Raw genomic sequence first — 13609 nt, forward strand, 5'->3', positions numbered from 1 at the left:
AGTCCAACGATGTGCAGGTTAGGTAAGTTGGCCATGCTAAATTGCCCGAAGCTTTTGGGAGGAATGCAGAGTGTTAGAGGGATGGGTCTGGGTGGGATATTCTTTGGAGGGGCAGTGTGGACTTGCTGGGCTGAAGGGCCTGTTCCCACACTGTCGGGATTCTAATTCTAATTCACACCCTTCCAAAGATATAGGGCCGAGAATTGGACACACTACCCTCGCTGAGGTCTAATCAGGTTTTGTTTCAGTTTAAGTACAAGATAACACCTTGGACTCTCTGCCACAACAACATGATATTTGCTTGATTAACCAAGCTTTGGACCTGTCCTTGCAACCTTCAACAATTTGTGCACAGATACCCCCAGGCTCCCCTACTGCTACGCTGTTTCCCACCCATCCCTTCCTATTGTTTACACTTGATCGTTAAAAGCAAAGATAGACCTTTGACGAGACGTTTGAGGTATTTGTCTGCGCAATGATACCACGTTCTGAGAGATATGGGGTCCGGAAGGAAGAATGGGATTGTAGCGGATCTATAACAGGCTAAAATATGACACCACCCATCAGGGAACAGCATCTGGAGCTCTTTCCCTGTGGGCTGGTGAAACGCGACATTACACAGATGGTTCGGTGTTGACAACCGTAACCATTCATATCGACTTATAAAAGGAAACTGCAGCGCGCAGTCCTGTGGGATTGCCAGCTCTCTTGTAGCTTTTGGAATTTTGTTTAATCTCAGCGATAATTGGGCTTTCCTCTGCAGCCAGGGGGAAGCTGTACTTTGTTAGCACATGGACCTCAGCGCTCGCTCAGCTCTGTTCCATTCCACATCGACCTGCAATTTTTTGATGGTCTCAGTCAGAAGCCCTCGGGGGTTAAAGAGAAGATGATGTTTTTGAGGCAGGTGCTGTTCCCAGTGTACAAAGGTACATTGAGTTGGGGATGGGGCAGCAGTAATGGAGCCACTGGCCTTCACTGAGGAATCATTTCACTCCCCAGGCTGTATGTTGTACCCAGACTGACCTGTCGCTGCGGGGTCTCACCCACCCCACCGAGGACTGCAGCCATTCAATATGGCAGCTCACGTCACCTCTTCCACAGCATTAAGGAATGGGTAATAAATGTTGTCCCCAGGCACATCCTGCGAATGAATGTTGTAAAAATGTTAATGCACGGAAAGTATTGTTGTAAATATGCCTTTCTTTGACGCCAGAGGAAATACTTAGACCTGAAAGTACATTCCAATCTTAGCCTGACCATTAGAGTAACCTTTTAGGAAGTGGCAAGTTCCCAAGACTCCTGTCACGTTTATCTCATCATTTAGCAAAAATGTTTTTCTAGTTTCAATTAAATCGTGATTTTAGGTTAACAAATACATTTTTGCACTTCTGCCCCGTTTTATAAGGTGGTCAGGTGATTGGTTGAAACAGAAAGAAATAACATTAGCCTAATTCTGGAAAGAGAGTTGGAGGCCATTCTGGGTGAGTGCAGGCCTGTTCGGAGGAGTGCAGGCCTGTTCGGAGGAGTGCAGGCCTGTTCGGAGGAGTGCAGGCCTGTTCGGAGGAGTGCAGGCCTGTTCGGAGGAGTGCAGGCCTGTTCGGAGGAGTGCAGGCCTGTTCGGAGGAGTGCAGGCCTGTTCGGAGGAGTGCAGGCCTGTTTGCAGGAGTGCAGGCCTGTTTGCAGGAGCGCAGGCCTGTTCGGAGGAGCGCAGGCCTGTTCGGAGGAGCGCAGGCCTGTTCGGAGAAGCGCAGGCCTGTTCGGAGGAGCGCAGGCCTGTTCGGAGGAGCGCAGGCCTGTTCGGAGGAGCGCAGGCCTGCTCGGAGGAGCGCAGGCCTGCTCGGAGGAGCGCAGGCCTGTTCGAAGGAGCACAGGCCTGTTCGGAGGAGTGCAGGCCTGTTCTCAGGCGGGCAGGCCTGTTCGCAGGAGGGCAGGACTGACAATTATCTTTTCCTCTAAAAAGGATATAGTATACTGCTTTTGGCACCATCATGTTCCTGAGCTCACTAGTGGCTGCTCAGTTTGGAGCTGATTCCCCAATTCATGCATTTGTTCACCCTTAAAATTCGCTGTTTGTCTTTCAGGAAGAGAAGGAATTGGCTGAGAGGAACGTGAAAGAGAGAATTATCCAAGTAGAGGAAGACTGTGTGTGCATCCTCAACAACGTGGAAGAAATTAACAGGAAGATCAAAGAACTGGACAATCAGATGGAGGAGTCCTCACAAGAGGTACTGAATATAATGAAGGCTGTTTTCCAAGTTCACAATTCCAGAAACCGGGACCTTATGTCTTTCAATTGCATGGAATGCCTGAGACATATCTCCCATGGAATTGCTTATGGTATTATTCCACTGCCAAATAGATGAAGGGTTGTGAGTGTAAAGGAGGACACGCAAGAGGCAGTTGGACTGTTATCTGTAAAGAAAGAACGTGCAGAATCACAGCAAGAAGGTGGGTGAGTGTTTCGAGGTAAATTGATGCTTTGTAGAAGGATTGTTCAGGAGCAGAATGGTTGTTGGGAGCAGTATTGTGAGCCATGTAGGTGGAAACATACAACGAGATATTGTGAGGCTACGGGACTGGGCAAATGGACTTCAAGCTGGGCAAAAAAGGGAGTTGACTACTTTGGGTCTTGAGAGGATGTTCTGACTTTTGACAGCTACCTGTACTAGGGGCCCCCAGCTTCTCTGAATAGCTGGCCTTGAAGTTGGCTTTGTTAGCTGCACGATAGTACCACTCACATCTGGAGCTGCTGTGTCAAGGCTGGCTTTTCAGCTTTTGCACCGTTCCCTTCAGAGGCTCTCTGCTTCTTACCAGCTCTCTCAGGAGATTATGACTCTTTGTGAGATGTTGGAAGGTTAACTGGAAAGCCCCTTTCTCAATGCTGCTATCTACCACTAAACCCCAACCCCTCGCAGTTTTGCCATACCCAACTATACTCATTAGGACTTCATGAAGGCAGCTCAACACCACCTTCTTCAGTGCAATCAGCAAAGGCCACACCCCATGAATGAATAAAGTCCTAATGAGTATAGTTGGGTATGGCAAAACTGCGAGGGGTTGGGGTTTAGTGGTAGATAGCAGCATTGAGAAAGGGGCTTTCCAGTTAATGTCTGCAAATCTTGAGGTGTATGTTGGTCAGACCACCCTTTATTCTTCCAAATTCCAGGGAAAGTAGCCCTGGTCTGTGTAAACTCTTCTTGTAATTGAATGTTGGCGTCCAGATTCTGGTGAATCCACCCTGCATGGCCTCGGAGACCAGTGGGTCCTTCTTAAAGTTCAGAGCCCAGAACAGATATCAGCTTCTGCAGTGCATCTAGCCTGAGCCTCTGGATTATTAGCCCAGTGACATCCCCACTACACCAATACCTCCTATAAAGAATAACATTTTTTAGATTACTTACAGTGTGGAAACAGGCCCTTCGGTGTGGAAACAAGTCCACACCGACCCTCCGAAGAGCAACCCACCCAGACCCATTCCCCTACATTTACCCCTTCACCTAACACTATGGGCAATTTAGCATGGCCAATTCACCTGACCTGCACATCTTTGGATTGTGGGAGGAAACCGGAGCACCCGGAGGAAACCCACGCAGACACGGGGAGAATGTGCAAACTCCACACAGACAGTTGCCCGAGGCAGGAATTGAACCCGGGTCTCTGGCGCTGTGAGGCAGCAGTGCTGACCACTGTGATTTCTTCGGGATTTTCTTTCCCTTCTCTGTATACAGATTACTTTCTAATGACAGGGTGGAATGGAAGGTGCAAACAGAAATTTTTTCACCCAATGATACGGCCTTCTGTTGAATAAAAGGACATTGTTTTTGTTCTGTTTACAGGTGGAGATGGAGCGTGCCCTGTTAGAAGGGGAGAGGAACTCTGAGATTTCACACGTCCAGTATGAGAAAGATGTTTTGGAGCAGCTACAGAAGAAGATAACTGACCTGGAGACCAGTGTCACGTCTGAAAAGGTGAAGGTACGAACCATTGGAGAGTGTTAAACTGATTGTTGTGCACTTCCTGCTGTAAGTGAGCAGTTTTAGATCTGGAGATGATTTGCTGATCTTAAACCCAGTTAACACTTAGCAAGGGGTCCTGCAGAGGAAGGATATTTTGTTGCTTGACCTGTATTTTGGGTCAGCCAGCTCATAGTGCTCTGCAATTTACAGTAGATTATCCAAAAAATACAACTGTAGCCAGGGAAAGAATAAATGGAAGAACGAATATCCTCAGAGGTTCACATCAGGAAATTAGAGATGGTAAACATGCTAATTTTTATATAATCAAAACAGGCAACGATGGAAACATGTCACCCGTTGAGAGAGGAACAGAGTTGTGTGTTTCAAGTCTGTGACCTTTCCTCAGATAGATGTTTCCCCTGGTGAGGAGTGGGTTTTAGGACCAAGGGATACTGTCTGAGGATAAGCGACTGAGATGAAGAAATTTTTCTCTTGAGTCTTTGAAATTCTCTACTCCAGAGGACTGTGGAGGCTCAATTATTGAGTGTGTTCACGTTAGAGAGCAATAGATTGAATAATATCAAGTGATACAGCATTGAGTAGATGATCAGCCATGATCTAGAAGACAGATTTGAGGGGCTGAGTGGCCTGTTCCTGTATCAGAGGTGAATGGTCTTAACGTATTGCAGTCATGTATAAAGGGTTGCTAGGAAGGGTGTGCCTGGATTAGCGCTCAAGGTAAATGTCTGTGATGGGCAGGCGAGATTTTAATTCCTGACAGGGATGATGGCAGAATTGAAAATGAGACAGTATTAGGACAAATAAACCTCAAGAATTGGATCCAGAGGGGAGACAAGCCCATTACAAGTAGTCTCAGAGAAACTGGGAGCTCCATCTTATTCCCACCCTGACTGTCCGGCTGCTTTCTTTCACCTTTTTCCATGACGGCTGATGAGAGCTTCAGCACGATCAATCCAATCAGGAATCCTGTTGTTTTCAGCTTTTGAACCTGAATTTAATTACCTTAGATCACAGTCACTACCCTATTCTCTGTCGGGAATTCCATAGCCATTCATCCAGCCGACCACAGACTTCTTAATTCCATCTGCTAACGCAATGAAAGCTTTCTGTTTACAACCACTGCTGTTAAGTCCCACGTGATAATGGTGTCTTTGAGAACCTGCCCATGAAACTGCGCAACGATGGACGACAGCTGCTTAGAGGTTAATCCACGAAGGATGTTTTCTGAGGATAGATACTTACAGGGCACAGACATTGGCGGGCTCAAATCCCACTCCAGAGCAAGAAACACAGTATCGAGGCTGACCTGTCTGTGAATTGCTAGGAGAGTGCGACACAGTCAGAAGTAATGAGATGTGACGCAGAGGTGAGAGATCCCTCTGGTGCTGTTTGAGGATGAGCCAGGCAGTTGGGCCCTGATATCTTGGCCATTATTTGTCCTTCCATCATCATCATCAAAAGATTAACTTGCGGTTGTCTGGCCGCTGCTTGTTGGAGTTTCCTGTACACAAATGAACTCCCATGGCTCTGACATTGTGACATTTTGAAAGTGCGTGATTGGCTATGGAGTGTCTTAGACCACCCGAAGACTGTGGAAAGGGCTGTACAGACGCAAATTCTTTGTGTAAGTAACTCCTTGTTTCTGTGTATTCTCATATTACTCCGTGAAGGACCGGCTACAGGAGTAAAATGGCACAGGGCATCCTAAAGTATAGGTTTGGAACCCAGTCGTTGAATCTATGTGCAATTTTAGTGTGCAGTTGTGTGTTTGTATGTTTCTTGAAAGTCATCTTCGACAAAAGCCTCAACCTTCCCCCTCCGTTCCTGGCCACCAACATCTCCTAACCCCCACTCTCTGCTTGGTCAACACTGCTTGTGACTGCTCAGTTTTAACCACTGTGTTTGGTGTGTGAAGGCCTGTTGGACTGCATTGCCCAGTACTTGAGAGGCTTGAATGACAGCGAAGAGATTGTGTTGTACTCATGTTGGTGGACTGTACTCAGTGCTGGGACTGAACAGTAAGTACCCACAGAGAGTGTGTTGGGCTTCTTTGGCAAGTGGCTGCGTGGGTGCTAGTGTGGACACCTGCCTATTGTCAGGGATTAGGCTGGCAACTTCGACACACAGTCCCCCCCACAGTAATCTACACCCACCCCACAGTCCACCCCACAGTAATCTACACCCACCCCACAGTCCCCCCCACAGTAATCTGCACCCACCCCACAGTCCTCACCACAGTAATCTGCATCCACCCCACAGTCCTCACCACAGTAATCTATACCCCCCCCAACAGTCCCCACCACAGTAATCTACACCCACCCCACAGTCCCCCCCACAGAAATCTGCTCCCACCCCACAGTCCCCATCACAGTAATCTACACCCACCCTACAGTCCCCCACAGTCCCCCCCACAGTAATCTACACCCACCCCACAGTCCCCACCACACTAATCTCCACCCACCCCACAGTCCCCCCCACAGTAATCTACACCCACCCCACAGTCCTCACCACAGTAATCTATACCCACCCCACAGTCCCCCCCACAGTAATCTGCACCCACCCCACAGTCCCCACCACAGTAATCTGCACCCACCCCACAGTCCCCCCCACAGTAATCTACTCCCACCCCACAGTCCCCACCACAGTAATCTACACCCACCCCACAGTCCCCACCACAGTAATCTGCATCCACCCCACAGTCCTCACCACAGTAATCTATACCCCCCCCAACAGTCCCCACCACAGTAATCTACACCCACCCCACAGTCCCCCCCACAGAAATCTGCTCCCACCCCACAGTCCCCATCACAGTAATCTACACCCACCCTACAGTCCCCAACAGTCCCCCCCACAGTAATCTACACCCACCCCACAGTCCCCACCACACTAATCTCCACCCACCCCACAGTCCCCCCCACAGTAATCTACACCCACCCCACAGTCCTCACCACAGTAATCTATACCCACCCCACAGTCCCCCCCACAGTAATCTATACCCCCCCCAACAGTCCCCACCACAGTAATCTGCACCCACCCCACAGTCCCCCCCACAGTAATCTACTCCCACCCCACAGTCCCCACCACAGTAATCTACACCCACCACAGTAATCTACACCCACCCCACAGTCCCCCCCACAGTAATCTGCACCCACCCCACAGTCCCCCCCACAGTAATCTACACCCACCCCACAGTCCCCACCACAGTAACCTACACCCACCCCAAGGTCCCCACCACAGTAATCTATACCCACCCCACAGTCCCCCCCACAGTAATCTACACCCACCTCACAGTCCCCACCACAGTAATCTGCTCCCACCCCACAGTCCCCCCCACAGTAATTAGATTAGATTAGTTTAGATTACTTACAGTGTGGAAACAGGTCCTTCGGCCCAACAAGTCCACACCGCCCCACCGAAGCGCAACCCACCCATACCCCTACATTTACCCCTTAGCTAACACTACGGGCAATTTAGCATGGCCAATTCACCTGACCTGCACATCTTTGGACTGTGGGAGGAAACCAGAGCACCCGGAGGAAACCCACGCAGACACGGGGAGAACGTGCAAACTCCACACAGTTAGTCGCCTGAGGCGGGAATTGAACCCGGGTCTCTGGCGCTGTGAGGCAGCAGTGCTAACCACTGTGCCACCGTGCCGCCCATCAATCTATACCCACCCCACAGTCCCCCCCACAGTAATCTACACCCACCTCACAGTCCCCACCACAGTAATCTATACCCCCCCCCACAGTCCCCACCACAGTAATCTACACCCACCCCACAGTCCCCCCCACAGTAATCTGCACCCACCCCACAGTCCCCCCCACAGTAATCTACACCCACCCCACAGTCCCCCCCACAGTAATCTATACCCACCCCACAGTCCCCCCCACAGTAATCTATACCCACCTCACAGTCCCCACCACAGTAATCTACACCCACCACAGTAATCTACACCCACCCCACAGTCCCCCCCACAGTAATCTATACCCCCCCCCACAGTCCCCACCACAGTAATCTATACCCACCTCACAGTCCCCACCACAGTAATCTACACCCACCACAGTAATCTGCACCCACCCCACAGTCCCCCCCACAGTAATCTACACCCACCCCACAGTCCCCCCCACAGTAATCTACACCCACCCCACAGTCCCCCCCACAGTAATCTATACCCACCCCACAGTCCCCCCCACAGTAATCTACACCCACCTCACAGTCCCCACCACAGTAATCTATACCCCCCCCCACAGTCCCCACCACAGTAATCTACACCCACCCCACAGTCCCCCCCACAGTAATCTGCACCCACCCCACAGTCCCCCCCACAGTAATCTACACCCACCCCACAGTCCCCCCCACAGTAATCTGCACCCACCCCACAGTCCCCCCCACAGTAATCTACACCCACCTCACAGTCCCCACCACAGTAATCTATACCCCCCCCACAGTCCCCACCACAGTAATCTGCACCCACCCCACAGTCCCCACCACAGTAATCTGCATCCACCCCACAGTCCTCACCACAGTAATCTATACCCCCCCCACAGTCCCCACCACAGTAATCTACACCCACCCCACAGTCCCCCCCACAGTAATCTGCACCCACCCCACAGTCCCCCCCACAGTAATCTATACCCCCCCCACAGTCCCCACCACAGTAATCTACACCCACCCCACAGTCCCCCCCACAGTAATCTGCTCCAGTCACCACACCATGAACTGTCTCCCTGTCCGAAGTCTCCCTTTTTGTTTCACTCTCAACTCTTTTCCATCCTACGCCCTCCCGCCCCCCCCCGATCACTTTGCCAACTATGCCACCTACCATCCAGGCGGTGCAGTCTCGAATGGCCTCTCTCAATATTGTTTTTGTTGAAGGCACTATGTAATTGTCATGTGTTCTTGTTAAAGCCACAGCTGTTAAAATGATGACAGGCTCCATGGACACTGGGTGATTTATTGACCTGTTCATTGTCATTGCACTGGAGAGGACAAACCTTACCTCCCTGTCTGAAGGAAGGTCACTGGACTCGAAATGTTCGCTCCGCTTTCTCTCTCCACAGTTACTGCCAGACTTGTTGAGTTTTTCCAGCAAGTTTGTTTTGTTTTAAAGCTCCCTCATTACTCTACCATCATGCTTTCCTGTAATGATGGACTAATATTCTGTATTTACCCTCTGCTCGATTTGTTTTCTTTTTAAAGTAGTTCTGGGAAGAGGTCGTTTCTTGCTGCATTTACTTCCCATTTCTACCTGCCCTTGAGAAGGTGGTGTTGAGCTGACGTTTTGAACCATTACAGTCTCTATGTACTGTAGATTGACCCACAATGTCATTAGGGAGAGAATTCCCGCACTTTGACCCAGTGACCCTGAAGGAGAACTTGCAGGTAGAGTTGTTCCTATGTATCTCCTGCCCTTGTCCTTCTGGATGGACGGTTTAGTGAGGTCCGCTCTAAGGAGGTTTGGTGAATTTCTGCAGTGTGTCCTATGGATGCTTCACACCAATGTTCCTGGCCAACAGTGGTGGAGCGAGTCCGTGTTTGGGGATTTGGTGCGACTCAAATGGGCTGCTTTGCCCTGCATGTTGTCAAGCTTCTTGAGTGTTGTTGGAAATCACTCATCCTGCTAAATGGGATGTATTCTATCACACTCTCCTTTCATGTGCCTTGTAGATGATGGACAGGCTTTTGGAAGTCAGGAGGTGAGTTATTCATTGCAGGATTCCTAGCACCTCACCTATTCTTGTCGTCATTCTGTACATTTTGAGTCCAGTTGAGTTTTTGGTCAGTGAGAATCTCAGGCCATTGATAGTTAGGGATTCAGTGATGGTATTGCCTTGGAATTCAAAGGGAAATGGTTAGATTATGTTCTTTTGGAGATAGCTATTGTCTGGCACTTGTATTGCGCATGCTGTCTGGTGTTTGCTGGTTATGTTGGCAGGTTTATCACGGTGTTTGCTGGTTGTTTTAGCCAGTTTATTGCGGTGTTTGCTGGTTGTTTTAGCCGGTTTATCGTGGTGTTTGCTGGTTATTTTAGCCAGTTTATCATGGTAAACCAGCTAAAATAACCAACAAACACTACGATAAACCAGCTAAAATAACCAGCCAACACCACAATAAACCGGCTACAATAACCAACAAACACCGTGATACACCGGCTACAATAGCCAGCAAACACCGTGATAAACCTGCCAACAAAACCAGCAAACACCGCGGTAAAGCTGCTAAAATAATCAGCAAACACCGCAATAAACCGGCTACAATAACCAGTTTATCGCGGTGTTTGCTGGTTATTTTAGCCGGTTTATCGCGGTGTTTGCTGGTTGTTTTAGCCGGTTTATTGCGGTGTTTGCTGGTTATTTTAGCAGGTTTACCGCTGTGTTTGCTGGTTATGTTGGCAGGTTTATCACGGTGTTTGCTGGTTATTGTAGCCGGTTTATTGCGGTGTTTGCTGGTTATTTTAGCAGGTTTACCGGTGTTTGCTGGTTTTGTTGGCAGGTTTATCACGGTGTTTGCTGGTTATTGTAGCCGGTTTATTGCGGTGTTTGCTGGTTATTTTAGCAGGTTTACCGCGGTGTTTGCTGTTTTGTTGGCAGGTTTATCACGGTGTTTGCTGGTTATTGTAGCCGGTGTATCATGGTGTTTGTTGGTTATTTTAGCCGGTTTATTGTTGTGTTGGCTGGTTATTTTAGCTGGTTTATCGTAGTGTTTGTTGGTTATTTTAGCTGGTTTATCGTGGTGTTTGCTGGTTATTTTAGCTAGTTTAGCCGAGGGGCTGAATGGCTTTTCCTATAAAACATGCCCTTTTTAGATCACTTACAGTGTGGAAACAGGCCCTTCTGCCCAGCAAGTCCACGCTGACCCTCCAAAGAGCAACCCACCTAAACCCATTCCCCTACATTTACCCCTTACCTAACACTACGGGCAATTTAGCATGGCCATTTCACCTGACCTGCACATCTTTGGACTGTGGGAGGAAACCGGAGCACCTGGAGGAAACCCACGCAGACACGGGGAGATTGTGCAAACTCCACACAGAGTTTTGTTAGTAACCTGCCCACCTTGAGCCTGGCTACAAAGCAGCTGAACCCAGCACTGCCCAGTGAGTGCAAGGAAGTCGGCGATGTACCCGCGGTGGGCACCGATTCCTTTTACGTCACCATTCCTTCTTGTCATTTCTGTGCTCTGCTTTTCAGGAGAAAACACATTTGAAAACTGAGAGAGAGAGAGTAGAGAGGCTGCGAGAGGTTTACTCTGAGTTGAAGAAAGAGCTTGATAACTGCCCAGAGTCCAGGAGAGAATGCTTACAGGAACAGTTGGAAAGGGTCAGTAGGTGGTTCCTGAGTTTGTGCGTTACACTTGCTTACATTCCAGTGAAAGAATCCAAATGTAACATCCAGTACTTTGAAAGCTGCTCTCAATGCATAGCATGTTCTGTGAAAGTTGCTGAGGAGTGTTGATTTTTTTTCCCAGTTAACATGGGGTTCATAGAATTGATGTGTGAGCCCTAGCATGTTGGTGTGGCATTACATCTGCATCCTGCTCTCTGTCATTTCTTTCATAAATCCCTCAAAACGCTTCCTGTAAATAATTTTACACGCTGCTTTGTCCCCTCATTAATTCTACAAGCCAAAAGTGATGCTTACACCAAAATACAAAACATTGAAGTCTGCATGTTTATTTTAATGTCATGGCCCCAAGTATCTAGGCATGCCTGATGCTGCTTTGATTGTTTTCTTTGACTTGATGGCCTCAGTCTCTGCCAGCAACTTGGACACGAAGGCTTTCCCCAGACTTGTGATGTGAGATGAAGTGAGACTATACCCTGTTCACATGCTGTGTGCCCCTTTCCCCTCCAGATTGTCCTATGCCATTCAGTAGCTTTAACAAGGGCTGCTTTAATGTCCGAGGAGCGGGAGAATCCTGCTCCATGGATGCTGCCTGGCCTGCTGCGCTTTTCCAGCACCACACTTTTCAACTCTGGTCTCCAGCATCTGCAGTCCTCACTTTCTCCTGCTTTAATGTCCGGCTAGTTGCCTCTGCAGTCATTTGGCCTCACCCTGCTGGACTTGCTCTGAGATGAACACCCCCACGGAACCATCCCTCTGACGGCTGACCAGTGCTAAAATCGTTTCTCCAAATACTGGACCAGTTGAGGTTAATACTGAGGAGCTCTACCCAGAGGAGAATAGAGTGAGCAGACTGTACTGTAAATGGAGAGAAGGTGTCTTCTGTATAAAATGTCTGTCAGCACCTAAGCAGTGAAGAGTAGAGGGGTTTTTCTGTTGCCATGGCCAATTACCCCTAAATTAGCGCCAGAGAAAAGTCTAGAGTATCTGAGCATTATTCCATTGCTGACTGTGGGATCTTAGTTTGTGCATATTGATGACTGCGTTACTTCCCTCATTTTCGTTCCTCTTCATTTCCCTACATTTTCCTTGCTTTCTCCCTCTCCTCTCCTGCCTCTTTGCACTTACTAATTCCGCTCAATAAGAGTAGAAAGGCAGTTCTTGCAGGGAATCCAAGAGCAAAAGAGATAGGTTTCTGGTCTTTCTGAAATTATAGACCTAAATACTGCAGGATTGTGTTGCTGCAGTAGTGCCAGGATACCAACCTTAAGAGGCTGCAGACCAGTTTGAGAGGAAACTGTGAACAAACCAAAAGTCATAGTCCATGTGCGAACCAATGGGAAGCAGAAGGAGTTCTTTCTGTCTTTTTCAGCTCTTCGTTCATCTTGTGAGTTGTGCTTTTCACTCCATTAATTCAGAAGAAAGTTCCATCCTTTCATATTCAGCTCTGCCAGTGTTTCTTGAATAGTCTACAGCTGCTTCTGTGTGTGTCTGATGTCGGACTGATTCTATAGATTGTGACTGGTGCAGGGTCGTGACATGTCAGTAAACTTGTAGTTGTTGGTCCAGAAGTGTCCAAACTATGAAACATCTGTGATGCCCTGGCAGATTGACTGTACTGTAGAACCTTCGAGGAGAAAGTGAGGTCTGCAGACGCTGGAGATCAAAGCTGAAACTTTATTGCTGGAACAGCACAGCAGGTCAGGCAGCATCTAGGGAACAGAAGATTCGACGTTTCGGGCACATGCCTGAAGAAGGGCATGTGCCCGAAACGTCGAATCTTCTGTTCCCTAGATGCTGCCTGACCTGCTGTGCTGTTCCAGCAATAAAGTTTCAGCTGTACTGTAGAACCTGCACATGGAACTGGTGAGCCATTGTATCCAGTGAATAACGATCATTTTACATGATTAGGTTTCCCAAGGCTTTCTATATCTCTGGGTACCTATTTATTAGAATCCTCAGTGGTATCAGTTTGCTACTTGCCCTGTGGCAGTATGATCAATAAAGAATTCTTGCCAGTTTTCTGATAACAGATCATTTGATGTTTTGCAAACTCTTTGGACAGTAGGATGATACTGATGTGTGATTACCAGTGTGAAACACAGACACTATTCCTTGTCTCATCATGTACATCACCAGACTCTTGTTTGTTAAACACTTCATGTGTGCATCTCTGGCATGATACCAGAGGTGAAACTTTATTGCTGCAGGAAGGTACTCCTTGTGTTCAGTCTGTTGGGGGCCAGTGAGCAGCACTTAATAGCTGCACTAGCCTTTGCTTTAGTG

At 48.5% G+C, this 13609-nt stretch overlaps 1 protein-coding gene across 20 annotated transcripts in view; it reads left to right on the forward strand.

Annotated features, from left to right (window-relative positions):
• The window catches only part of LOC122555472 (pleckstrin homology-like domain family B member 2), a 242555-nt gene that overhangs the window by 113684 nt on the left and 115262 nt on the right, over window positions 1–13609 (forward strand). For 19 of the 20 annotated variants that reach the window (XM_087993097.1, XM_087993113.1, XM_087993101.1 and 16 more), the window contains 2 exons: window positions 2082–2225; window positions 3837–3974. In XM_087993097.1, the coding sequence (XP_087849223.1) occupies window positions 2082–2225; window positions 3837–3974 (282 nt within the window). The remainder of the gene's footprint in view (window positions 1–2081; window positions 2226–3836; window positions 3975–13609) is intronic. The other variant, XM_087993099.1, reaches the window with a different exon arrangement.

This window comes from Chiloscyllium plagiosum, unplaced genomic scaffold, assembly GCF_037043375.1.
Source record: "Chiloscyllium plagiosum isolate Xiang-an unplaced genomic scaffold, Cpla_swu_hap1 HiC_scaffold_12, whole genome shotgun sequence".
NCBI lineage: Eukaryota > Metazoa > Chordata > Chondrichthyes > Orectolobiformes > Hemiscylliidae > Chiloscyllium > Chiloscyllium plagiosum.